The sequence below is a fragment of the Pipistrellus kuhlii genome, unplaced genomic scaffold (genome assembly GCF_014108245.1).
Source record: "Pipistrellus kuhlii isolate mPipKuh1 unplaced genomic scaffold, mPipKuh1.p scaffold_m20_p_1, whole genome shotgun sequence".
NCBI classification, from domain to species: Eukaryota; Metazoa; Chordata; class Mammalia; order Chiroptera; family Vespertilionidae; genus Pipistrellus; species Pipistrellus kuhlii.
Window position 1 is genome coordinate 17,119,449 of NW_023425404.1, and position 27,115 is coordinate 17,146,563.

The 27,115-nt window shown below is 44.6% G+C and overlaps 1 protein-coding gene across 7 annotated transcripts in view; it reads left to right on the forward strand.

Annotated features, from left to right (window-relative positions):
• ZFYVE26 (zinc finger FYVE-type containing 26) overlaps positions 1–27,115 on the forward strand; it is a 63,231-nt gene that overhangs the window by 30,147 nt on the left and 5,969 nt on the right. For 2 of the 7 annotated variants that reach the window (XM_036433382.2, XM_045579426.1), the window contains exons 22-40: positions 319–515; positions 2,014–2,118; positions 3,697–3,819; positions 4,205–4,381; positions 7,467–7,713; positions 8,398–8,502; positions 11,106–11,269; positions 12,274–12,410; positions 14,466–14,497; positions 15,389–15,525; positions 16,427–16,647; positions 19,889–20,036; positions 20,273–20,482; positions 21,171–21,389; positions 23,291–23,488; positions 24,606–24,805; positions 25,646–25,787; positions 26,062–26,121; positions 26,923–27,000. In XM_036433382.2, coding sequence (XP_036289275.1) covers positions 319–515; positions 2,014–2,118; positions 3,697–3,819; positions 4,205–4,381; positions 7,467–7,713; positions 8,398–8,502; positions 11,106–11,269; positions 12,274–12,410; positions 14,466–14,497; positions 15,389–15,525; positions 16,427–16,647; positions 19,889–20,036; positions 20,273–20,482; positions 21,171–21,389; positions 23,291–23,488; positions 24,606–24,805; positions 25,646–25,787; positions 26,062–26,121; positions 26,923–27,000 — 2,900 coding nt within the window. The other 5 variants (XM_036433419.2, XM_045579429.1, XM_036433411.2 and 2 more) reach the window with 5 other exon arrangements.

Below are 27,115 nucleotides of genomic sequence, written 5' to 3' on the forward strand. Positions count from 1 at the left end.
GAAATTGAACAAGGCCCTCTCTTAAGAAGTGACCTAGCATGGTCAGTGTGGGTTAGTTGGATACGTGTCATCCCTGCACCGAAAGGTTGTTGGTTTGATTCCTGGTCAGGGCACATGCCCAGGTTGTGGTCTCAGTCCCCAGTGGGGGGCTGCAGAGGCAGCAATCGATGTTTTGCTTTCACATCAATGACTCTCTTCCTCTCCCTTCCTCTCTCTCTAAAAGTCAATAAAAATATTAAGTAAATTAAAAAGTAGCCTGGACTCTGGAGCTCTTCTGGTGCCAGACTTGCTGCCTCTGGGCATCTTTTTGTCTTGCAGACCAAGAAGGTTGGCAGTACCTGTTTCCTGTGAAGGATGCATCTCTGAGAAGCCAGCTAACCCTAAAGTCTGTGGACAGGTGGCCCCTGGAGTCGTGCCTGGAGATCCTGGCCTACTGCATTTCAGACACAGCTGTCCAAGCTGAACTAAGGTGCGAACTACGGAGAAAGCTGGCGGAGCTGCAGATGTATCAGAAGGTATGGAACCTGGCATCAAGAGAAAGGAACTGGGTTTCTCACTTTGTTACCAACTGTATCTATTCTATTCTCCTGTGATGGTGGATTCTAAGAAACAAAATCTAGGCCTGGCTTAGGTTTTTTTTTTGCTTTGCATCTGGCTACTGTTCTTACGTGAACAATGAGGAGGCCTCCTGTCTGGTTTTTATTTTATTTACTCCTATAATTTTAACATTGGATGATGCTTTATAGTCCACAAAGCCTTTTCTCATATACAGGGTGGGGCAGAAGTAGATTTACAGTTTTGAACACATGAAACACAGAGTTTATTTATGTATTATTATTATTATTATTTATTAATTAGAGGCCCAGCACACGAAATTATGCATGGGTAGCATCCCTAGCCCTGGCCTGCAATGAGGAACAGTCTTCCCTGGCTGCCACAGCAGACCCTACCCCTCGCCACCACAGCCAGTTGCCTTCTGTGTGCGGAGCGCCTGGCAGGGTCCCTGGCACCACCCTCATCCACCACCACCCACCCCCGGTTCCCCTTTCCCATCAGGCAATTGGAGCTTGTCAGCCAGGGGAAAGAGACCAAGAGGTTGGCCAGCAGTCCCCAATGGGGTGATCGGGGCCTGCGGGTTGGGGACAGCTCCTGAATTGAGTGCCTGCCCCCTGGTGGTCAGTTCGCATCATAGCCAACCGGTCATTCCACCACCTGGTCAATTTGCATATTACACTTTTATTATATAGGATTATTGTATTTTCCATATGAACAACTGTAAACCTACTTTTGCCCCACCTTGTATATTTGAGTTTGTGTATGTTTTATGTCCAATGTGAAAACTTGGTTGTTGTTCTTCAAGGGTTTTTCTAGAGCTTATCTCATTATATGTTTTTTTAATAGATTGTTTTAAATCTCAGCTAAATTTCAAAAGCCATTTTGAAAGGATGCATTTATTTCAAAAGTGAAAGATTATTACAGGATGTGTATTACATTCAAGATCAAGAGTCTCAGGGAGACAGATTTAGATGATAACAAATATAAAATATATGCTAATTTTCCATGTGTATTGCCAGGCAAAGGCAGGTGGGAAAGATGTTCTTTTCACTCTTGCTCAGCAGTTTTCCTTAGGAGCTAAGTGCGGCATGCAGGGTGATCCCACAGAGCATTCAGGCAGCAGAATGTCTTGGGTAGCATTTTGATATGGAGGAGCATGGGGCAAGTGACCCTAGAACAAGCTGTTACAGAAACTCTGAGAACTGTCCTCACAAGTGAAAGGCCCCCATCCTGCCCTCACCACTCAGTCTTTGCTCCCTGGTTGTTCTTCCCCGGCAGTTCACTCTCCTCTAAACAGTCTTTGCCCCATTTGCTCCATTCCTTCTCTCTCCTGGCAAGTTATGACAGCTGGCTTTGGTACAGAGACCTAAGGATGGCTCATCCCTGGGAACTCCAATGCCTCATTCATGGAGGAAGAAGCTGCCTTGTGATTTGATAGCTTTTCCTGTCTTTTCTTAGATTCTAGGTTTGCAGGCTACCCCAATGTGGTGTGACTGGCAGACCCTGAGGAACTGTTGTGTTGACGACCCATCAACTGTCATGAATGTGATTTTAGAAGCAAAGGTACCATTTTCCTGAGTAATATTCCACTTCCTTCTCTTTTCAAAGTTCCATCTCTCTGGCTAGTTGTGTAGACCCTTCCCCCTTATCAATGTCCAAATTTTTTTATAACTACATCATATTATTTTTCTGGTGTGAGTATGTGTGTGTGTGTGTGTGTGTGTGTGAGTGTGAGAGAGAGAGAGAGAGAGAAAGAGAATGAATTACCAATATACAGAGAAGTATAAAAATAACAGTTGATGCTTTTGTACTATCACCTTGCATTCATTTTCTGCACTGTATACACTGGGGACAAGATGTGTATGTAGCAGTGGAATTGCTGTGTCATTGGCCAGGAGCATCTTGCCTTCATTAGGATGTTACCAACTGCTCTTCAAATCAGTTGCCCCAGTTGTACTTCCACTTCCAGTTCCTGTCGCTCCATATCCTTACTCATTTTTGGTATTACCCCACTTTTCACCTTTTACCAATAAGACGGTATCTCATTGTTTTAATTTTCATTTCCATAATTAGTAATGACTTTGAATATATTTTCATGTATTTATTGGACATTTGAGAGCTATATAGAATTTACCTTCTAAGGAGCTGATATACCATTGTTCAAAATGTAGATTCGCTCATTCAGATGTTCAGCCATCTAGGAAACATTTATTGAGTGCCTGTTATTTGTTAGGCTCTGTGCTAGATGGTAGAGAAACAAAGATTATTAAGCTTAGTTCTTCTGCTTGAGCAGCTCACATTTTGGGAAGTGGGCTGATGAGAGACAGTATTCCTAGGAAATTATTATTTATCAAGTGATAGTTGTAAGCCCAGATTGTAGCAGGAGCATCAGCAGGGCATCTGCGTAGCCTGAGAAACAAGAAGCATCCTGAAGAAAACAACACCAGGCAGAGCTGGGGGGAGGGCATCCCCAATGCCACCATGTTGGAATACTTGGACAAAGCTCAGGAGATTCTGTTCCCTGAAATTGTGATCCAGAGTTCACACACTGGGGGTGAGGAGTAGCAAGGAGAGACGTGGGTGAAATCCAACCCCAAACATGTCTGTTTGGCCTATGCAATATTGGTCTGCAGAATTTTTATTTTTTGTTTTGATTTCATTGCCAACATTTTAAAATAGGAACCTTTTTAATTAAAAAAAAAAATTTTTTTTTAAGACTAATGCCTCTGGATAGTGGCCATAGTCATGTGGCCATAGTCAAAGCTGAATAGGCGTTGTCTCCTTTGGATGGCCTTCTCAGTCTTGCCCAGTTACACTGTATCTCTCAGGGCTGACACCAAGTGTCAATCACTGTATGTTTCCTGCTTTTCTCTTTTATAATACAGCTGAAATGAAAATCATATCGTTAACAGTTACCCTGCTCCATCATTTTCATAACTTACCTGCCCCTCTAGTCCTTTGAGTTTATGATCCCACTTTAACCCTTTAGTGAAATTCCCTTCAGCACTTAGCAAACTTTCTGGGGCTTTAACAGTCTCAAAAATGTTGAAAAAAGAAGAAACAGGCAAAAGCTGCATGAATGCCAAGGCCAGTCATGCAAAGGTACTGAAGATGTGTGTGTGTGTGTGTGTTTCCTTCCAGGAGTATGGACTGTGTGAGGAGTGGGGCTGCCTGTACCCCATTCCAAGAGAACACTTAATCAGCCTACATCAAAAGCATCTTCTTTATCTTCTAGAAGGAGGAGATCATGAAAAGGCTCTGCAGGTAAGCCTCTAACATTTTCCATTTGGGCGGGGGGTAGGGTGGTACAGGAAGGTTAATGAAATCGAATGGCTTTGTTCCTGCTTAATTTTGTACATATATCTGTGATCTCAGGTCTGCCCCTTCTTGTTCTTTGGGAGGTGGTTATAGTCTGAATCTTGAGCAGACTGTGACTAGCTCTGCGTTAGGTAGGAGGGGGACAGCTGGGTCCAGGATTCTGCTAGATCCTGTCAAAGCCATTATTTGTAGAGCTGGGGAGTACGATGAAAAAAAATTAGTGTAGAGGAGTTAGTCTAAGATGCATAAATATTTTGTTCTCAAACAAAGCAAGGCTGGACTACATATTCTACAAGCTTCACCTTTCTCCTCTACCCTTCTCCTACAACAGCTTCTGCGAAGAATTCCTGACCCTTCCATGTGCCTTGAGGTCACAGAGCAAGCCCTCGATCAACACCCTAGCTTGGCCACATCTCACTTCTTGGCCAACTACCTCACCACCCACTTCTATGGAAAACTGACTGCTGTTCGACACCGTGAAATCCAGGCACTGTACATGGGATCCAAGGTAAAGAGGAAAAGCTTTATAAAATCTTTACCCAAGCAGCCCACCATATTCTAGCTGAGTCCCTTAGAACTTGTCATTCTTTTACTGCCCAACGTGATTTTTATCTGGTCCTTTTACATTCTCTTTATGCTATCCCTGGCATCTGCTGTATCAATTCTGAGCATGTATTAGAATCACCTGGACTTTTTGTTGTTGTTTTGAAAAATACCCAAGGATATTTTTCCCATTGATTTTTGAAAAGAATGAAAGGAAGGGCTAGGGAGAGGGGGAGGGAGAGAAAGAAGGGGAGGGGGAGGAAGAAAGAGGGTGGGAGAGTGAGAGAGAAGAAGAAAATCGATTGATTGCCTCCTGCTTGGGCCACAACGGGGGCCAGGGATCAAACCTGCAATCCAGGTATATGAACTTAACTAAGAATTGAACCCAGGACCTGGGCCAACGCTCTGTCCACTGAACCACACTGTCCATGGCACCACCTGGTCTTTTAAAAAATACCAGCAGTTGACCTCCACCCCCAGATCAATTAGAACTAAGTCTCTTGCAACAGGGCCTGGCTATCTTCCAAAGGGATTCTGTTGTGATTATTTAAAACTACTGCTTGATAAAGGGTTAATAGTCTAGGTAATATGATGAGGAAATAGGCCCTTACCTTTGATACATAACCTTAGAGACACTAATGGAAAAAAATCATGAACTAGAAAAAGTAATCCAGTGAAGGAGTGTCTGGGGAGAGATGTGGCCTCTGACACTCTTCTAATAATCCTGATTGGCAGATAGACTGCCCACAAACAGAATGAGCACTGGTACAGCCAGGAATATGACCGCTGGCCCACTTGCTAAGAGGTCAATGTTCCTAAAGAAAATACATCTTTTTTCTTCTTTTGATACATTGTACCTGAATGGGGGACTCCTTGAAAACTGGCAATGAGCGGAACTAATGAACATATTTCAAGGCTAGTGATAACAACCTCCAGAAGTTCAGAATAATCATTCACCTGTAGGATATTGGAGATGCCAGGTTAGGCAATCCACAGATATCATCTTAAATTGCTCTTTCTAATAAAGCCTAAGATGGACAGAATTGTGGCTTTAAGGTGAGACAGAGCTCAGCTATTTCTGGAGGGTCTAGGCCAGAGGTCAGTAGTCTACCACCTGCAGGCTAAATGCAGTCCTACTTTTGAAATCAAGATTTATTGGAACACAAGTGCATGCATTCACGTATTATCTTTGGCTTTTTTCCCCACTACACTGACATATGGCCCACAAAGTCTAAGATGTTTACTGTCTGACTCTTTCCAGTAAAAGTTTGCTAACCCCTCCTCTAGGTGAAGGTACCTGGAGTGTACTTTTTTTTAATTGATTTGAGAGAGAGAGGTTGGGAGAAGTGGGGGGACATCAGTGTGAAAAAGAAACTGATCAGTAGGGATCAAACCCATAACCTGAGTGTATGTCCTGACCAAAAATCAAACCCACAACCTTTTGGTGTGGGGGACAATGTTTCAACTGAGTCATATCCTATATAATAAAAGCTTAATGTGACAAGTGTCCGACCATTCAACCAGTCGCTGACCAGCAGGGGGCACCTGCTCTGACCAGTAGATCAGATTGCTGCTAGGGTCTGGCCAATTGGGACTGGACAAGAGGGACCAGACATGCCCTGGACCCTTCCCGCAGTCCCTCCTGAGCCAACCTCCCCCCACCCTCCCCAACCTCCAACCCCCTGCAGTCCCTCCCAGGCCGGATTTCAAAAGGGCACAGGCCAGGCCAAGGGACTCTACCAGTGCACGAATCCATGCACCAGGCCTCTAATAAACTATATAAACTATATGTGAAATAACTATATCATTTCTAAAAAAGCCTGACAATATTTATTACCACTTGGTTAATCTTATCTGCTAAATTTTAAGTATCATCTCTAACCCTAAAACTAAATTTGGTTCAATATATATCAAATATTATGCTGCTAAATGCCATAAAACATATTATACATATTAATTATGTTAAGTAATTAAAATTTCCACCTATTCAACCACTTTCAGTTTTATACACTCCCTTGCAAACTAATATACTGGACTAAATTTTTTTTTAATTTATTTATTGAGTTGTAAAAGAAAAAAGAATCATCAATTTGTTGTTCCCCTTATTTATGAATTCATTGGTTGATTCTTGTATGTGCCCTGACTGGGGATCAAACCCACAATATTGGGATGTTAGGACATTGCTCTAGTCAACTGAACTATCCAGCCAGGCTGGACTAAAATTTAATTCAACAAATCAATTATAGTATATCAGATCTGTAAGTTATCACCTGAAGAAAAAATTGATAATTTTCATACTGGTTCTTATAAATAAACTTGGTCCTGATCATTCACTTGGCCCCTATCAGCCTGGCCTGCACCCTCTCACAATCTGGGACCTCTTGGGGACTGTCAGCCAGTTTTGGCCCGATCCCCGCAGGCCAGGTCAAGGGACCTCACCAGTGCACGAATCCATGCACTGGTCCTCTAGTTTTTTAATATGTTGTTTTTAAAATATATTTTATTGCTCTTTTTACAAAGAAGAAGGGAGAAGGATAGAGAGTTAGGAATATCAATCAGCTGCCTCCTGCACACTCCTTACTGGGTATGTGTCCATAACGAAGGTACATGCCCTTGACCAGAATCGAACCTAGGACCCTTCTATCCACTGAGCCAAACAAGTTAGGGCTTTCATATGTTTTTATTGATTTTTTTCTTTTGAGAGAGGGGGGGGGGGGGGAATATGGACTGGTTGCTTCCTGCACACCTCACACTAGGGATGGAGTCTGCTGCTCAGGCATGTTCCCTGACCAGAAATAGAACCAGTGATCTCTTGGTGCATGGAACAACACTCAACCACTGAACCACACCGGCCTGGCTGGAATGTGCTTCTTGATTGCCGCCTGAAGGATTTAGATAGGTGTCCATCCTTGCTTCCTACAAGAATACTAGCCAGTTTCAGGAGTTAGCCATGTACCTTTGGTCCCTAGCACCTTCCCTTTCCCAGTAAGAATGTGGGCTTTCTTCTGAGGTTTGGGTACAGTTTTCTTTACTCTGTACCCCACACACAGGTTCTGCTGACCCTGCCTGAGCAGCACCGGGCCAGCTATTCCCACTTGTCCACTAAGCCCCTGCTCATGCTAGAGCAGCTGCTCATGAACATGAAAGTAGACTGGGCCACCGTGGCTGTGCAGACTCTGCACCCGCTGCTAGCCGGGCAGGAGATCGGCTTCACCATGGACGAGGTGGACTCCCTGCTCTCCAGATACGCGGGGAAAGCGCTGGACTTCCCGTACTCTCTGAGGGAGAAGCGATCAGGTAACTGCCAACACCCTGGGGGATAGGAGGAGGCTTTCTACATGGAGTAAGAAGTACTATGCTACATCCTTAGTTTTAATTTATCCTCTTTTATTATTTTGAGTTGATGGGGATTGAAAGAGAGTAGGAGAGATCTTGGTCTTGGAGGAAGTAGCAAGCTAACCAGAATTTTTAAATGGTAGGTCATCACTGTGTGCTTGAGGGCATAAAGGTTTGGGAAACGAACGTATTGGAAGTGGTCTCTGTGTGGCCTTGGTGCAGTAGGCCTTTAAGTGCCAGAATTTTGTGTAGAGAGAATGCTCTATTCCCAGGGTCTCATCAGCTCACATGCCAGTGGCCTCTTCAAGAATGAAGAAAATGAAGTCAATATGAGCTGATGCTCTCAGCCAGCTCTTTTGTTCTTATTCCCTATCCTCCAGGGTCATCATCTCCCACTTCCCTCTGGACGTACTTGGATTGATTTTGTAAAGTCCTAGCACCTGCTTTATTTCCTCGTATGCCTTTATAAACATACTTTGTTGGGGACTTTCAGAAGTAGGCTTAGAAGTGCTCTGCCATTCCTTTTATACCTAGTGGATCATGAAGTGATAGCCAGTGAAAGGAACAGGGCTTTGAACTAAATACCTTGCACAATGAAGATGCTTACGGTAGAACGATATTCTAACAGCATTTTCGTCTCTACAGATTCTGAGATTCACCTCCAGGAAACTGTGGGTCAGGCTTCAGACCTCGAGACCTTGACTAGGTCACCATCAACAGAGTTCTCTTCTGCTACTGCTCCTGGTCAGGGTAAGGACAGGTTCTGAGAGTTTCCCAACTTTTAGTTCAATCTTGCATAATTCTGACTTTCTGATTCTTTTACCCCTTTTTTAAACTTCCCATTACAACATCTTTACTGTTTTTCTTGGTTTGCTCCACTTTGTATACCCCAGAAAATTCAGCATATAGTTGACCCTCATTATTTGTAGTGGTATATCTTTAGTTTCTACTAACATTGACTTAGTGAATACTGAACTATTGCTGCTAGGAAAACTATGTACACAGGTTTATATAGATACTTATCACATACATATCTTTTTCTTGATACATTTTTATTTCAGAGAGGAGGGAAGAGGAAGACAGAGATAGAAACATCAGTGATGAGAGAGAATCATTAATCGGCTGCCTCCTGCACGCCCCACACTGGGACTCGAGCCTGCAACCTGGGCACATGCCCTGACCAGGAATCAAACAGATACCTACTGGCTCATAGGTCGACACTCAACCACTGAGCCATGCCAGAGGGGCAATCACATATATATCATATATATATTCATATATGATTGAGATATATATCATATATATTCACATACAATTTCAATATATATCATATATACAGTTTATATATATATATATATATATATATATATATATATATATATATATCACAAATTATAATCTTAAATTGAAAATAGTTTGTATCCGTAGATTCTATTTTACTTATTTTACAAAAGAGAAAAAGAGGTTCAGCAGTGTTAGGTGACATGCCTGAGGCCGCCCACTATTGGTACTAGAGTTGGAATTCAAGCCCTGTCCAGCCAGCCCCAGAGCTGAGCCTCTTGCATGCACTGTCCTGTTTCCTCCCATCTCCATCTTCCGTCCTCTGAACTAAAACAAAGCAGAACATCACCCTTCAACCTCTGCCAGGAGGCTTAAATTACTCACTGCTCTGCACGTCTGTGAAAGCACTGTAAATAATTATTGTAAGGTTACAAATAAATTTTAGCCAGTAGGCAAATTCACAAATATGGACTCTGTTCATAAGGAGGATTGATTGTATTTAGTCCTCGTGTTTATTCTGCTGCTGTGCTGCACTTAATTACTTATGTCCATCAGCCACACAGGAGGCAAGCTCCTTGAAGGCTTGGCCATGTGTTGGTCGCCCTTTTTACCATCCCTCAGTCTCTCCATACACACTCCAGCCCCTTGCACAGTGGCCTACATGCGAAAGATCAGCAAGTGTGTTTTGCCAGCAGTTGGAGCAGGATTCTAGGGAGAGATCAACAGCCTCTGTTCTTTTGGGTGCCGCTGAGAGTCACTATGTTCTTCCGTTTTCTTTTTCTGTGACTTGCCAACATTGGTCTGCAAGGTGACAAGAAATCTCCTTAGATGCCATAAAGAGACTGTGGCATCTCATGGCCATACTTCATGGTAACCACCAGACCTGAGGGGAGGGCTCAGACTTACAGGTGTATGAGCAGCTACACACGTATCCAAAAGGTGGCCTGAGCAGCTTTGGTTTATGTTTTTGGATTTTATTTTTAGCTTTTTATTATGTTTCAAAGCACAAGAGTAGAGAGAATAGTGCGATGAAGTCTTATTGCCCAGCTATAATAATTACTGTCCCGTGATGACCACACTTGTTTTATCTACACCCCTGTCCTAATGGATTATTTTGAAGCAAATCCTAGATATAATTTTACTTACAAATATATCAGTATATATTACTAAAAGTAAGGACATTTATAAAACAAAACCATAATGTTATTATTATACCTAAAAACAAGTTAATGATTCCTTGTTATTATCAACTACCCAGTCACTATTCAAATTTCCCCAGTTGTCTCATGAAGTTTTTTTTAGAATTGCTTTTTCCAGAATCAAGATGTAAATAATGCTCACACATGGCATTTAGCTAAAATATCTCTTCAGCCAAAACCAGTTTGGCTCAGTGGATAGAGCGTCAGCCTGTTGACTGAAGGATCCCAGGTTGGATTCCAGTCAAGGGCATGTACCTTGGTTGTGGGCACATCCCCAGTGGAGGGTGTGCAGGAGGCAACTGATCGATATATCTCTCTCATCGATATTTCTGGCTCTCTATACCTCTCCCTTTCTCTCTGTAGAAAATCAATAAAAAAAAAATTATATATATATATATATATATATATATATATATATATATATATATATATAAATCTCTTTTAATCAATAGGTTCTCTATATCTTCCCTTTCCCCCGCCCTCCCCTACTTTTTCATTTATGGAGGAAAGTAGGTCATTTGTCCTGAAAAGCATCCCACATGCTGGACTTTGCTGGCTGCTGCCCTGTGGCAATCTGGGTCTTTTTCCCTATATTTGTAGTGTACTGGTAGAGATATCTTAGAAACTTGATTTGATTCAGGCTTAATACTCTAGGGTAAGTATGTTTGATGGGTATTTGTGTGCCCCCCATGAGGAGATATACAGTGTCCAGTTGTCTCTTTTTTTATAATGCAGTCACCCAGTAATGATCATTAACTGCCTTATTTCACTAGGGATTCATAAAGTGGTGAAATTCTAATTCTCTCATTCCTTCCTCATTTATGAGTTGAACTATTCATCACCTTGTCTCTGACTTCTGGCTCTGACTCCCAGGTGTCTCCATTGTACGTTCCCCCAGTCCGAAGGAGAGGAGTGTCCCACCGAGCCAGCCCCCTCTGGAGTTTGTGCCCCCAGCGACGCCCCCGAGCAGGCACCAGTGGGTACCGGATGAGAGCGAGAGTCTCTGCATGGTCTGCTGCAGGGAGCACTTCACTATGGTGAGCAGCATCCGTCTCCAGCTCTGTCTGAAGGAGAAACTAAAGAAAAACTCGAGTTTATAGTCACCTCATGTCCCCATGAAGATTATTGGTATTTTCACAAGAATTACCAAATCTAAGACTTTGGATTTATCTTTGACCTGACCAGAGTGTATTTTTTGGAGCCTTAAATTCTAAAATCTTTGCCATTCTCATGAAAAAAACATAAAAGAGGCAGACAGATATAGCAGGACTCTAAACATCAGAAGACCTTGCTCCAAGCTCCCTTGTCTTTCACAATAAGACAAGTGACTGGTAATGGTTGTATGTGCTGTCTCTGGAAGCAAAAGGCCTGTGTTCTAATCTCAGCTCTGCCTCTTATTAGCAATGTGACCATTACTTTCTTCAGTCTCAGATGCTCACTTGTAAAGTCAGGATGATATGTTATTTGACTCATGGCATTGTAAGGGCTAATTACACCATATTTAACACAGTGCCTGACTGGTATATTACTCAGTGCTGATGAAAATGAGGATGATGTAAATTCTCTGTGTCTGTTTCCTCCTCATTTATAAAAGAGGTGTAATATATTTACCAACCTCTTATAAGGAAATGAGATAGTGCTTGTGAGATACTTTGGAAAAAAAACACACTTTTTCATCATCATGAATAACCATGGAGAAATCTGATCTGCCTTGGCTGAGAAAGTCCCTCCTCTCCACTGATTTTTGCTATATATTTACATGTTGCCTCTGCAGGCAGGTAGATCTTATCAGGAGCCATTGCTAAACTGCTCATGACTTACTTAGGCACCTTGGTTCATCAGCTGGGAGATATCTTTAAATCTCAGCTTCTCAAAGGCAAGCACTAATGTGTTCTTTCTCAACAGAGGCCAGGCACATGGTGTTCTTAATAAGTCACAGGGGCTGACACCAAGGATAAATGGATTAACTCTTCTACTCACAGTTCCCACAGACTTACCTCCTCTTCCTCCCCTTCCTTCTCTGCCCTTTGACACCCCTCAGTTTAACAGGCGTCATCATTGTCGCCGCTGCGGCCGGCTAGTGTGCAGTTCCTGCTCCACTAAGAAAATGGCTGTGGAAGGCTGCAGGGAGAACCCTACTCGCGTGTGTGACCAGTGCTACCGTTACTACAACAAAGAGTGAGTGTCTGCAGTGGGGCTGCTCCTGTTACTGACCACCTCACCCTCCCTCAAGTCCTTGCCCTCCTAGGATAAGGTGACCAGACATCCCGCTTTTTGCGGGACAGTCACAATTTTTAACAATTTGTCCCGCATCCCATGGCGTTTTAAAAAAGTCCCGATTTTTGGAAAGATTCTTGGGACAAATTGTTGAAAATTGGGACATCTGGTCACCTTATCCTAGGAGGCTCATTGTGGAGAGCATCTCAAATCTGTTACAAAATGTTTTAACTTAACATTTAACTTAACATTCAAATGCCGTGAACTCTACAATGAAATGTTGGCCCTTGGTCAGAGAAACTTCTAAGAAAGGAAATAAGATGAGAGGAAGCCAAGTATAGGGCTCTGGCATGATGTTTTCTCTGAGATTAGGACATTTGTTCCGCAGCCCATGCCCTGATTCGGGTCACTGATCTCAGCTCACCAACCTCCTCTCCTGTGTTACAGCCACTCGTGCTCCAGTTGGTCTCAACTGGACCCCAAGGGACATATTCCTACCTGCTGAATGTTTGGGCATCACTTTCATCAGCTCTAATCTATCTAGTCATCCTCGCTTGTTATCCGTAATTAGAAGAGTCTTTCCAGCAATCCTGTATGTTCCTACACACAGTTCACTTGGTGACAAATTTCAGAAACTGCTCATCCCTCTGCTAAAACAGATTAAGGCTGTGTTGGCCTGCTCAGGGTTACTCAATTATTCCCACTACTTCTAGCGCAGAGGAGGCTGGATCTAAGACTCCCAGGGCATATGAGCCAAAGCAACTATCCAAAAGCAAAATTACTTTGAATTCTTCATGTTTTACTTACAGACTTCAATAGGTTTTACATTTTGTTCAGAGGCGTAACAGCAATTTTGTGTTTGGTTTAAAATGAACATTTTTTGTCATTATTTACCATGATGATTACTGATCTAGTAGGAAGGAAGACATGCCATGCTTATACTATAGTTACTGTGACCCTGGCATACCACTGCCTCCCTCAGTGTGGGGACGGGGGAATGATCTGTCTACCATGCTGCTGAGATTGGAAATGAGCAGTTAATATTGATGGTGATTCTTTCATTCATTAGTAATCACTTTGCTCTCAAGGAGCCCCCAGTTAGCGGGGAGGCAGCCAACGAACAGACCACACAGTCATTGAATAAGCACAGTAGTCAGGTGGGTTTCTGAGGGGTAGCACTTGGGCTGAGTCTTAGAGGATGAGAAGTTAGTAGGAAAAGAAGCAAAAACAGAGCATGCCCAGAAATGGGAGGAACAACTGCAAAGGTAAGGATAAGGGTAGGAGAACATGTGGGTCATTGAAGTATAAGTAGGTAGGAGATGCACTAAGATTCTGGCCAGTGCACCTTGGACTTAGAGGTTGGCAACTGAGCCAGGAAGACTTGGGCATTGACACAAGGCTTGGAGCATGCCCTTTGACAACATGGGTTGGGATTGACGAGCAGGCTGCTCATGCAGATCACGATTTATGACTCGGGACCTGAGTTCTGGCTTGTAGTGTCACCTGAAGTTGATCAGAGTCAATGGTAGAGTTGACTCCTTTGGACTTTTATGGGTTGAGCACAGGTTGTGAGTGGCAGGAGATGGTCTTAGGAGGTAACCAGGTCAGGTCACAGGGGGCATTGTCTGCTGAACTGCATTGTGAAATAGTTTTACCCTGAGGAGCTACTGAAGAATTTTAAGGACAAGCATCATTTGACCAGATTTGCATTTTTGAAAGCTTGCTGCAGCTGTAAAGTTCAGAATGGGAAGCTATTGAAAAGGCTCTACTGGTAAATGATGAGGACCCTCTGAGGCAAGGATAGAGAGAGAGATGGGGACATTTAAAGGGGTATTTAGGAGATGGAATGGACAGGAATTGGTCAGTGATTGGCTATGACAAGTGAGGGAGAAGAAAGAGTTTTGGATAATTTCCAATCTCACTCGGGTCACGGAGTAAAGGTCAGTGCTATACCAAGCTCAAATCAAAGAGGGCGAGGAAAGATTCAGGCATTTCATTTTTTCTTTCTGTTTCCAGTGGACCAGCAGAGAATCCAGAACAACCAGAAGGTAAGACTGAACCACTTTGCCTGGGACTCTTTGTTTATATACTCAGATTAGCTTTTCCTTCCTTTTCAGCTGCATTGGCATGCTGTTTGACAGCATGGGTTGAGGTTGACCAGTGGGCTGCTCATGAAGGTCACCTCAGTGACCTTCAATCAAACTCTTTCCTTAAGTTTATCATCATATTGTATTAGTCTATCATTCTGGCCCATTACTTTCCAGCATTGAGAAGGCCAATAACCAAATAACTTGGTCCTTAACTTATAGTAGATTTTAAAAAAAAAAATTTTTTTTTAATATATGTCCATTGATTTTAGAGAGAGGGGAATGGGCAGGGAGAGAGAGAGAAACATCAATATGAGAGAGAAACAAATAACGGCTATCTCCTGCACACCCCTTATTGGGGGTTTGAGCCCACAACCCAGGCTGTGCCCTGACCAGGAATCCTTTTGGTGTATGAGATGGTGCTCATCCACCTGAGCAGCACTGGCCAGGGTGTTTTTTGGTGGTGTTTTTTAACACCTAGGTTCCTGTTCATCATCATACTACCTCCCAAGGCTCCCTCGATCCGATCCTCCTAATTAACTTCTATTAATAGCTTGGCCTATACTCTTCTGCAGTAGAGTAGAAGAGTAGACAGTGGCTCAGCAGTCGTTTGAGAGGCATGAACCTTTCAGGTTTGTGTGGCAAACACTGTAATACTCACCCCCAGGTCTCCCCTGGGGAAGGAAGTTTGAGGTTCCTTAAGGGGGTCTCCTAGAGGAAATAAAAAGGACCAAGCAAAGAGAAAGGGCACTCAGCAGGCAAGGATCTGCCTGCAACTCACGCCAGCTCATGGGGCTGGGCCAGAAGGCCTGCTGGCCAGTGGCTGACACACAGATGGCATTTTCTTCCCAGCCCCGGACAGCGCCGAGAATGAAAACCCACCACACTCAGCCGTGGTCAGAGTCCCCAAAGCACCTGAGGTAGAATGGATTTTGGACTTGAATGAGGAGGAAAATGAGCTGGTGCGGAATGAATTTTACTACGAGCAGGTAACAGCAATAAAATCCAATGGCATTTGAGTTTCTTTATGATGTGGCGGGAAATGCAGAGATAGGTGAACACAGCCTGGCCTTCACTTGCTTAGTTCAAACAATGTGGGAGCTAAGTATACCAGTTAAGGGAGAAAATGAAGAGCATCATGGGAAATGCACACTAGGAGATCAGGAAAGGCTTCCTGAAAAGGTAGCATTTAAGATGAGCCTTAGAAGAGTGTAGAAACTTGGGGATTAGGAGAGGAGTGAAGATAGGGGAAGGCCAAGAGGGCAAAACTAAAACATCTGAACAAAGGTTCAGTGTCATAAATTGCAGGTGATGTGGAGAATTGGAGATGGTTTAATTTTAAGGAATAGGGTGTAGGTAGAAAGGTGGTAAAAGATAGGATTAAAACATGCTATTGATGTTTAGGGACTTGAATTCTGCAGTAAGGAATATGTCCTTAGGAGGCATCAGGGACAGTGAAAGGTTTTGGAATGTGCTTTTGGAATATGAATTATAATATCATCAGTGTGTTCAGTGACTTTAAGCAGAGGCTTCTCCAGGTAGTCAGACAAGCAAGGTGACAATCGTCCTCCAAGCCTACAATAAAGAAAACGTGTGTTAGTGGGACATAGCCTGGAAAGAGGGGGATCCTGCGAGCATTCCCAGAAAGTTGGGAACACGTGAACACAGTAAGGTGATGAAACCTAGCAGCCAGAGCTTCAGCAGTGCTGCTTAGAGCACATGGAATTTGTTTATTTCCACTTCCGCTTTGCTATGGGATGTTGGCCCCTCCTTCAGTGTTTTCCACGCTTTGTGAAGCAGGAAGAATAATTTCCACAATCTAACCACCTATGAAGAATGCGTGGGTCCCTGAACTCCCTGTGTGCTTCTCTCTTCCTCCACCTTGGCCAGGCCCCCAGCGCCTCCTTGTGCATCGCCATCCTGAACCTGCACCGGGACAGCGTTGCCTGTGGCCACCAGCTGATTGAGCACTGCTGCAGGCTGTCCCAGGGCCTCGCCAACCCAGAGGTGGACGCAGGGCTGCTCACGGACATCATGAAGCAGCTGCTCTTCAGCGCCAAGGTGATGTTTGTCAAGGCCGGCCACAGCCAGGACCTGGCTCTTTGTGACAGGTAACGGGAGTAAGTCTCTGTCCTTTTGCCTGGCAGTCATTTCCATCCAGCTTCTCTTCCTGGTCCCACTGTGAGTTTTCACCTCACCATCCTTTCTGCCAAGACATACTGAAATGTTTGCGTCGCAATTCAATGTTAATGTCGTGCTGTTACCAGATCACAAGTGGTCTTCCTCACCCTACCTGAGCAGCCTTTCCTTCTCTGTCCCTGAGTGCATCCTCAAGGCAAGGATTCTCTAGCTATACCCTGTCAGAAAGATCTCAAAGACTTGGGTTGGTTTGTAGTTAACGTCAGTTTAGGGGAGCACCTTTAATCGCTGTGGAACTAACTTTCTGGCTTTTAAAGATGTGTTCTCGCCGAGACTGGTTTGGCTCAATGGATAGAGCGTCGGCTTGGGGACTGAAAGGTCCCGGGTTCGATTCCGGTTAAGGGCATGTATCTTGGTTGCGGGCATATCCCCAGTAGGGGGTGTGCAAGAGGCAGCTGATCGATGACTCTCTCTCTCATCGATATTTCTAACTCTCTATCTCTCTCCCTTCCTCTCTGTACAAAATCAATAAAATATGTTTAAAAATAAATAAATAAATAAATAAATAAATAAAGATGTGTTCTCCCTGAGTTGTCCAGTGCTTACCCTGGACCAAAACTCAACCCCAACCTTGACCAGATTCAGACTGTGGCCTCAGGGAGTTCTGACGAGAGATCTGTAAAGCACGCTGGGGACTGATGTATCCCTGTGTCACAGGTAGGAATCTGAGTCATAAAGTAGAAATATATTTGGGAAAGGCATGATTAAGCCTCAGGCCCCTGCACAACCAGCTCTGCCTCCTTTTATTAACTTGACAGTGAAAACTCCCAGTTCTCAGCTTATCCACCCAGTTGTGTGACTCATGTTGTGTGTTCCCAGCACTCAGTCCTGGCTGAGTGCAAGTACCTCAGGCACTTGCCTGCAAACTCAGCAGCTGGCATAGAGTGCAGTGACTCTCAGCTTCCCCACTTCCAAGCTCTGTCACCTTGGACAAGTCTGTTCACCACTTTGGGCCTCAGTTTCCTCCTCTATAAAATGGATATGACAACAATACTTATAGGGCTGTTTTGAGGACAATGTGAGAATATCCATGTAAAGGGCTAAGAATTGGGCCTACTACTCCAAAAATGTTAACTTTATTATTATTTTTAAATGTTTGCATTGATTTCGGAGAGGGAGAGAGAGAGAGAAACATCAATGAGAGAGAATTATTGATCAGCTGCCTTCTGCATGCCTCCTACTAGGTATCAAGCCCACGACCCAGTCACGTGCCCTGATCTGGAATAGAACTGTGACCACCTTCTGGTTTATAGGTCAGCGCTCAATCACTGAGTCACACCAGCAAAGCAGTTTTATTATTTTTATTCACAAAAAAACAAAAGGTTGAGAAAGAGAAAAGGAGGTGGGACAAAAAATGGAAGTTTGAATAAGTTAATTTCACTTATATCAAGAGGTACTAGATTCTACATCATTTCTCAAGTTGATAAATTAATAAATAGATATAACATGTTAAATAAAGTTTATAAATAACCATGAAAAGAACCAAAAAGCTACCAATTTATCAGAAATGGAAAAGAAGGGAACACAGGGACAGAAACCCCTTCATATAGTACCTCTAAAAAGGTAAAAACTTAAAGCAAAAATTAAAATACGTCTGAATACAGTATGGGGCAAAAGTAGGTTTATAGTTGTAAGTACATGAAACAGTTTATTCTTGTATTTATTAATTATTGTGTTATTTTCTAAATGAACAACTATAAACCAACTTTTGCCCCACCCTGAATATCTTAAATATCAATAATGTAAATGATATTAAAGTTTTATTTTTTTTAAAAAAGAATACTCAGATTGGGAAGGGGGAACAGACTTAACATTAATTCCTATACTTCCTTCAAAATCTATTATAGGCTAGAGGCCCAGTGCACAAAATTCATGCACTGGTAGGTTCCTTAGCAACTTCTGGCTGTCAGCCAGGTACTCCCTCCCTTCCCCTGGCTGCCTGCTACCACCAGGGCCTTCCTCCCTTCCCCCAGCTAGCCCCACCCCCTGGACGAACTCCTGGTGGAGGGGACAATTTGCATACTATGTTTTTATTATATAGGATGAAGGAAATATCCACTTAGGCTGAGGGCAACAGAAGTTAAGGAAGTCCTTAGTTAAGTAGGGTTTTCACTCACCCCACGTGGCTGGGGCTTCAGCAGTGGTTTCAGATTGCACATCCTTTCTCCCTCCTCCCCAGATTCAGAGACACCAACTCCGGAGAATCACTCTTTGTGCCTGTTTGCTGAGGGGAGTGGATACATCTCCCATATGTGTTTAGAATTCTTGGTTTGCAGAATATTTGTCTACTGTCTTCAATTCATTAAAAAAAAGCTTACACCTTCTGTTACAAGTGAATAATATGTAGTGATAACAAATTTGCTTTTTCACACTGTACTTTCCTACTCCATTCCCACTAGCTTGAGAGTCAGTAACGCACTGAATCCTTGTTCAAGGAAATCGGTGGACAAGTCAGATGCACGGGGTCTTTTGCTAGAATTATGTTACAAGATTTAAGAACCTTGGGCACTAGACAGAATAACCCAGCTCTCTGGGCTTTCTGTTACGATAAGGTTTTGCAATCATCAGGTGTCATGAGCACTGAAAGGTGGCAGTCTGGTAGGCGGTGATGAGAGCCCATCTTTAGCCCAGGGAAAGGATGTCGAGTCCCACTACCTCCAGGAATGGTAGTGATGTGAGCCCTGTGCTGACCAGGAGTGCAGGCCGTCCGTACAGTCTCTGTGCTCTGTCCCATGCAAGCAGGGTTCAAAAAGACCAAAAATCTAACCGGAAATTTGAGAGCCTCCAACATTCAAGGTAAAGGCCTTGCCTCAACTAGAAGGCCTGAGTGACCCGCTCCACATGTTAATTCCTAATATTTAATGAGTGCCTGCGAAGCTCTCCTTTCACTTGGGTTGTTTAATTTTTATATTCATTTTACAGATGAGTAAACTGAGATAGAGAAAGGTTAACTAGTTTGCCTAAGATCACAGAGCAGCTAAATGATGGAGTTGAGATTCAGAGTCTGGCTCCAGCCTTCTCTCACAGTGTCTCTGTACCTCTCAGCTCTCACTATCTCAGTAACATTGGAAATAAATAGCACACCTATAAGCAGCAACTATTCTTAGCAAGACTCTGTGGAGCCTCATTGCCTTGTGCTTTTCCTCTCTGTAGCTACATCAGCAAGGTAGACGTGCTGAATATTTTAGTTGCTGCTGCCTATCGCCACGTGCCATCTCTGGATCAGATCTTGCAGCCGGCCGCAGTGACCAGGCTAAGGAACCAGCTTTTGGAAGCTGAGTACTACCAACTAGGCGTTGAGGTGAGGCAAAGACAGAGCTTACTTCTACCCCTGCTGTAATGACTTTCCTTGCCTGGCCTTGCAAACAGGTATTGCATCTCAGTAGTTCATGGCCATGAGCAAGTACCCAGGGCATGACCAGTTTCCCTAGGTGGGGGTGAGGAGAGATAATTGGCAGCAAGGGGATAGAATAGGTCTTTGGGCCTCTTCGGCCTTGATGTAAGTACCTCTAACTACAGGAGCTGTTTTTCCTCCAGGTCTCCACAAAGACTGGGCTGGATCCCACTGGCGCATGGCATGCTTGGGGAATGGCCTGCCTCAAAGCTGGGAACCTCACTGCCGCACGGGAGAAGTTCAGTCGCTGTCTGAAGCCCCCTTTTGACCTCAATCAGCTGAGTCATGGCTCGAGACTGGTACAGGATGTGGTTGAGTACTTGGAGTCCACAGTGAGGCCACTCCTGTCCTTGGTAAGCTCAGCGGATGAAGGGTCCGCTCAGGGAGGGAGGCCCAGGAGCAGTAATGATCTGGGGACAAGATCAAGTTCCACCCAGCTGACGGTGGCAGGCTTGGGTTTTGTTCGTTCTATTATAGTTTGATAAGAACTATGTAAGGTTAGATAAGTGATACAGAGTCACATTTTTTTAAAAGCAAACTACAGAAAACTACTTTAAATGATAAAAATCACGTATAATCTCATACCCAGACTTAAATCGTATTTAGATTTTGGTGAACTTTCTCCGTTGTGTATGTGTGGGGGTTTTTTTAATTGATTTCAGAGAGAAAGGGAGAGGAAGCGAGAGATAAGAAACATCAATGATGAAAGAGAATCATTGATTGGCTACCTCCTGCCTGCCCCCACTGGGGAATGAGCCCTCAACCTGGGCATATGCCCTGACTGGGAATCAAACGGTGACCTCTTGCTTCCTGGGTCAACGCTCAACCACTGAGCTACACCCTGCTGGGCTCTATGTTGTGTTTTTGAATGAAATTAATGTTACACAGTATTTTGGAATTTTGTATCCTGCCTATTTTTCTACCCTTAAAACTGTACCTTGAGCATTTTTCCACGTTGTTAAATATTCTTTAATGACAGTTTCGGGGACTGCAGAGAACATACTGAGTTCCATTTTCCCTCACTCTCTCCTTCCCTGTCAGCAAGATGATGATTACTTGGCCACCTTGAAAGAACTGGAAGCTACCCTTCGGACCCAGAGCCTCTCTCTGGAGGTGATCCCTGAAGGGAAGATCATGAACAACACCTACTACCAAGAGTGCCTCTTCTACCTGCATAACTACAGCACCAACCTGGCCATCATCAGCTTCTACGTGAGGCACAGCTGTCTGCGGGAAGCTCTGCTGCACCTGCTCAACAAGGTGAGACACAGATGCAGCTCTGCCCTCCTCGGGGGGCCACTCAGCTCTGCGGGGTGCGGGCAGTAACCCCTTACACTAACCCCAGGTGAGCCAGGAGATCAGCTCTGGCGGAGGCAGGCCCAGTGGGAAATTCTGTCTACACAGATCATAATTTGATGAGTGTGCAGCAAGTCTTAACCTGGATCCCAGATTGCCCTCCACTGGCAGTGACAAACCACCCCTTCTCCCAAAGCTCACAGCAGAATCAAATGGTGGGTGAGAGCATGATCTCTGGAATAAGATGGTTGGTGTGAGAGGTGTGGCCTTGAGCAAATTGCTTAACCTCTGTTTCCACACACCTCCACCTGCCCTGGGTCTGTGTCCCACTGCCGACCAGCTGCTCATCACTCAGAGTTGTTCCCACAAGGCCAGGAGTCACCCCTAGCACACATCTTATGTTCGTATCTTGTGGAGGGAGAGTGTGCTCTTTTCTCCTTCTGGCATCCGCCACCCTCCTCCCACGGAGGCACAAGCACCACGGGGTGCAGCCTTTCTTTGGAGCCACGGTGAAGCTAAGTCAGGGTTCGGTTTCACCTCAACCCTGTGGCAGGCCTTTTTTTTTTTTTATCTAAATGTCCCTTGAAAACCTTATGGGGACCTGATTCACACCAAATTTCATATAAAAGTAAAAGACCTCAAGGTATACTTTCACTTCAGCTTGCCACTCTAATTCAGAATGGCAGCCGATGAAGGTTCGCAAATAGATTGTGTAGGATTGCTCCAAGTGAAGTCAGCAATTCAGTCTTCGTAACCATGCCCCTACAGGACAGTGAGAGGGAAATGTTTTCTCTGCTGCCCTAGCTCCTAACTGTGCCTTAGCTACGACCAGGTCTGGAGAATAATTGGAAAGTCATATCAGTTAGCGTTGAATTGCTAACCTTTTCCTCCGTTTCCAAATGAGTTCTGAGGTGAATCTGCTTTTCCCAAGCACAGGCCGACGACGGAAGTCACCCAGCTCCGTGTCTTCTAAGTAACAACTAGTCCAGAGAGCTAAGCTGCTTACTTACTTCATCTTGGCAAAAGCTGACGAAAGCGTTGCCCCTGCTTTACATTTGTGAGAGCTGCATGAAGCTTTCTTTTTATCTCCTGTGATCTCTAGTACCCCTGAACTGAAATATCTTACCTTAATCTCAAGCAGGTTGAGAACAACAGAAACACACACACACACAGACACACACACACACACACACAGACACACACACACACACACACACACACACACTGTGACAACAACTAAATGCCTATAGAGAGTGGAAGACACTATGTTTCTAGCCTATTCCCTGTCCTTGTCACCCCTTCGCCTGCCACACTGCCCAGCGTGAGCTTTCTAAAGCATAAATACATGCTGTTTCTGTTACTCATTATTCTTGCTATTCCCTCTGTGAAAGGCCTTCTGTGGGACCCATGGCACAGGATGGAGTCCCAATGCCTTAGCTAGCAGGGCCCACCAGAATCAAGCCCCTTATTTCTCCAGTTTATTTCCATACAAATGCTACCTAGAACCTACATTCCAGATTTAGCCAATGACCCAAATTTTTCTGGCTGTACCGCGTACATTCTTACCTCCACAAGTCTGTTCCCTCTGCCTGGAATGCCCTGCCCCTCCTTACGTTCTCTGAGAACGCACATTCGTCTTTTCAGGCATAGGAGGCGGTGAGCGTAGGTAACGCTGTTGAGGATCTTTCAGCAAAGGGAAGGAGAGAATAGGACAGCCACGAGAGTGGGATCCTGAAAGTTATCTGTGACCCTCAGTCGTTACGAAGCACTGCCCTCAGAAGAGGCTGAAGGAAATTCAGAATGGGTCCCAGGCAGTGCCAGACCCAGGCTCGAGACTTCTGACCTTCTGCTTCGCCCTGCTCTAGGAAAGTCCTCCAGAAGTCTTCATAGAAGGCATTTTTCAGCCAAGCTACAAAAGCGGAAAGCTGCACGTTTTGGAAAACTTGCTAGAATCCATTGATCCAACCTTGGAGTGCTGGGGAGAGTACTTGCTCGCCGCCTGCCAGCATCTGCAGAAGAAGAACTACTATCACATCCTGTACGAGCTGCAGCAGTTTATGAAGGTGAGGGTGGCCCGGCCTGCCGCTGCCTCTGTCGCTGAGGCCCTGCCATGTGTGAGGGGAGACTGCGCAGGGGAAGGAACAAGACTGTCGTTCGGTCCCTGGCCTTGCTAATCGGCTCATGCTAGAGCAATCCATGTTTCCCTCTAGCATTGCTAAGAGGATTTCTCTCCCTGTTCTAAAGAGGGAAACCTGAATCTTGTCAGTAATGGCATTCTTCAGAAGTGAAGGCATGTAAGAGATAGTTTTTTTGTGTGTTTTTTCTTTTATTAAATTATTATCTGTGTACATATCTTACCATTTCCCCCCCCCCACTCCCATACATACCCTCCCTCCCCAGAGTTTTGTATCCATTGGTTGTACTTATATGCATGTATACAAGTCCTTCGGTTGATCTCTTATCTCCCCCAGATCTCCCTACCCTCCCTGCTGTAATTTGACAGTCTGCTTGTTGCTTTACTGTCTCTATATCTATCTTTTGGTTCATCAGTCTATAATGTTCTTTATTATCCATAAGTGAGTGAGGTCATGTGGTGTTTCTCTTTCATTGATTGCTTATTTCACTCAGCATGATGTTCTCCAATTCCATCCAGGTTGCTGCAAATGATGAGAATTCCTTCTTTTTTATAGCAGCATAGTATTCCATTGTGTAGATATACCATAGTTTTTTGATCCAATCATAAGAGATAGTAGTTTTAAGATAAACATGAGGCTGAATGAGAATTTATAAGGAATGATGGAGTGTTTTCAGAGAAGAGGCATGAAGGAAGAGGAAACAAGTTTCTCCCTATCTGTCTGAGGTTTGCCAACTAAATCACGCGAAATTGAGTTATTCAATGCCACAGGTAGAGCGAAGCCTAATTGAACGGAAAATCAAAAGTATCCTTTTTAAGATCTCTCCTGTGGTGGAATAATAGCCTACCCAAGATCTCAGCCAGTCACTTCACTGGGGGGTCTCTCGGGCCTAGGAGGGACTGATGCCAAAGAGCAGTGCAGGTGGCAATAGGAATGGGTGCTGGCATGCAAGCGTCCTGGGTGGGAGTCAGATCAGAATTCCCCCACACCCCACCTCCCTGAACCCTGGCCTCCTACGACCCAAACTTTTGTTTTTCTCTTCTAGGACCAAGTCCGGGCTGCCATGACCTGTATTCGGTTCTTCAGTCACAAAGCGAAGACATACACAGAACTGGGAGAGAAGCTCTCGTGGCTGCTTAAGGCCAAAGACCACCTGAAGATCTACCTCCAAGAAACCTCCCGCAGCTCTAAAAGGAAGAAGAACAACTTCTTCCGAAAGAAGATGACTGCAGCCGATGTGTCCAGGTAGCTCCGGGTTCAGGAACAATCAGGGAGGGTTCAGGGAACAGTCAGGGCAGCCAGAAAGACTAGAGCTGAGTGTCTGTGGGAATGAAGCTGACCTTGCCCATCTCTAAGCCCTTAGGGGAGTGGGGGGCGCGAAGGGGATAGTCATCTAAAAGGAATTATTCCTACTGATCTTGTTGCTGAGAGCACAACACCAAAATAAATGCTCCTTGCCTGGCTGGAATGGTGCAGTGGATGAGTGTCAGCCTATGAACCAGGAGACCACAGGTGGGACACAGGCCCGAGTTGCAGGCTCAGACCCCAGTAGGAGGCGTGTGGAGGCAGCCGATCAATGATTCTCTCTCAGCGTTGATATCTCTATCTCTCTCTCCCTCTCCCTTCTTTTCTCTCTAAAATCAATAAAAACCTTTTTTTTTTTTTTAAGTAAATGCTGCCCTGCTACCATTTACTGCCTCATAGACCCAGTTGCTAGTTGCTTTATGTGTTTGTTCATTATTCATCTCTCCTCAGCTGATGGGCTCTGAGGTCAGGGCTCATGTCTCTCTTGGCCTCTATTGTTAGCAGCACATCAATGCTCTGTAAATACTTACTGATTCAAGGACTGGACCTCACCCAGTTCCACAAAGCACCATAACTATTGTGAGTCTGTACTGGGCACTAGACCACCGTGTCTGTGCTGTTGTAACTGCTCAGAGGGTGTTTTGATCTCTTCTCCTTCCATATCGTTTCTTTTGGCCTTTTCCATTGCCATCTCATTACGATTTCTAAGTCACCCAGCCCTAGTCATGTGATTCCTGGAGCCCCTGAGGAGGCTAGTCTGTGCGTCTCCTTTCACCGTAGGCACATGAACACACTCCAGCTGCAGATGGAAGTGACCAGGTTTTTACACCGGTGTGAAAGTGCCGGGACCTCTCAGATCACCACCTTGCCTCTGCCAACCCTGTTTGGAAATAACCACATGAAAATGGATGTTGCCTGCAAGGTACGCACAGTATTTCAGACCTGCAGAGACTATTCTCTTTCGGAACATACATAACATTTATAATATTATTTCAGTTGTTTGTTGGATGGCCATCCCCCACCAGAATGTGGCCACAGGAGGTGGCAGAGCAAGTCCATTTAGATTGCTCTTGTATCCCTAGTGCCTGGCTCCTAGTAGATCTCATCAAATATTTTTTGAATAAATGGGGGCCCTCCCTCTTGATTGAGGGGCTACTCTGTAATTATTGCTTCTGTTGTTTCCCTCTCCTTCTCAGGTCATGCTAGGAGGGAAAAATGTCGAAGATGGTTTCGGAATGGCATTCCGTGTTCTGCAGGTATGACTTGGATTACTCGAGATTATGCTGAGGGCAATCAGCACCTGACCTGCTCTGTGAGAGATTATTCTTCAGAAAATTTTATCCCCAGAATAGTAGATTCACATGTGTGTCAGGATGAAATCAAGGAGGTGATTGTTACAGAACTGGGTCAAAGTCAAGACTCTAGGCCACTTTGTCAAAAGCCAAGTAACCAGGGACAAATTCATCAAAGGCTATCAAACAGATTCCTGAAACAAGTCTAGGAATTTCCCTGCAGAGCCTCAGCTCGCCCTCGCAGGGGAGGATGGACAGAGGAGGTGGCTGGGGGGTTTCCTCTTCAGCAGGAGAATCTTTCCTCCCCTACCCCCTGGGGCAACAAGGGCTGACTCTCCATCCTCCATCTGCCCAGGAGCTGGCTTGATGAGCCCATTTTCTGTTGCCTGTGAGTAAAAGACGCAGGCACAACCGTGTCACTGGAGCAGCACTAGAGCAGGGCACTGACACCACAGGGAGCTGAGCGGTTTCTCCAGACCACCCCCTACCGCACAACTGCACCCTAAGGACCATCATTCTGGGCAGGCAGGGTCTTAAACGCGAGCTTTATGCGTGTATCAAGGATCGACTTCATGCCCAACATTTATTTCTTCCCACCTGTCTTTAGTGTTGTCTCCACACACAGACACCCCTGGTGATAGGCAGAGTGGCAGCTACCCCCAGACCCCAGGGAGGATTGTCCTAGACCAGGCTTGAAGTTCAAGGTTATCTGATGTTTCCAGCAAATCAGTCTTTTGATGAATTGGTCTGTTTACAAGCACGAAGGCACCTCTTGACAGCACCAAGTGTCCAGGAAAAGCAAATACCAGCCCCAATATCATTACTACAATCTTCCAAGAAAAGGTGGCTCATTAGAGAATGAACTGCTGTTGTGAATCTGATTAGAGTATTTTCATAAAGTGATACAGCAGCAAGTAAGATGTACCAGTTTAGATGTTAAGGTTATGATTTTTATGGT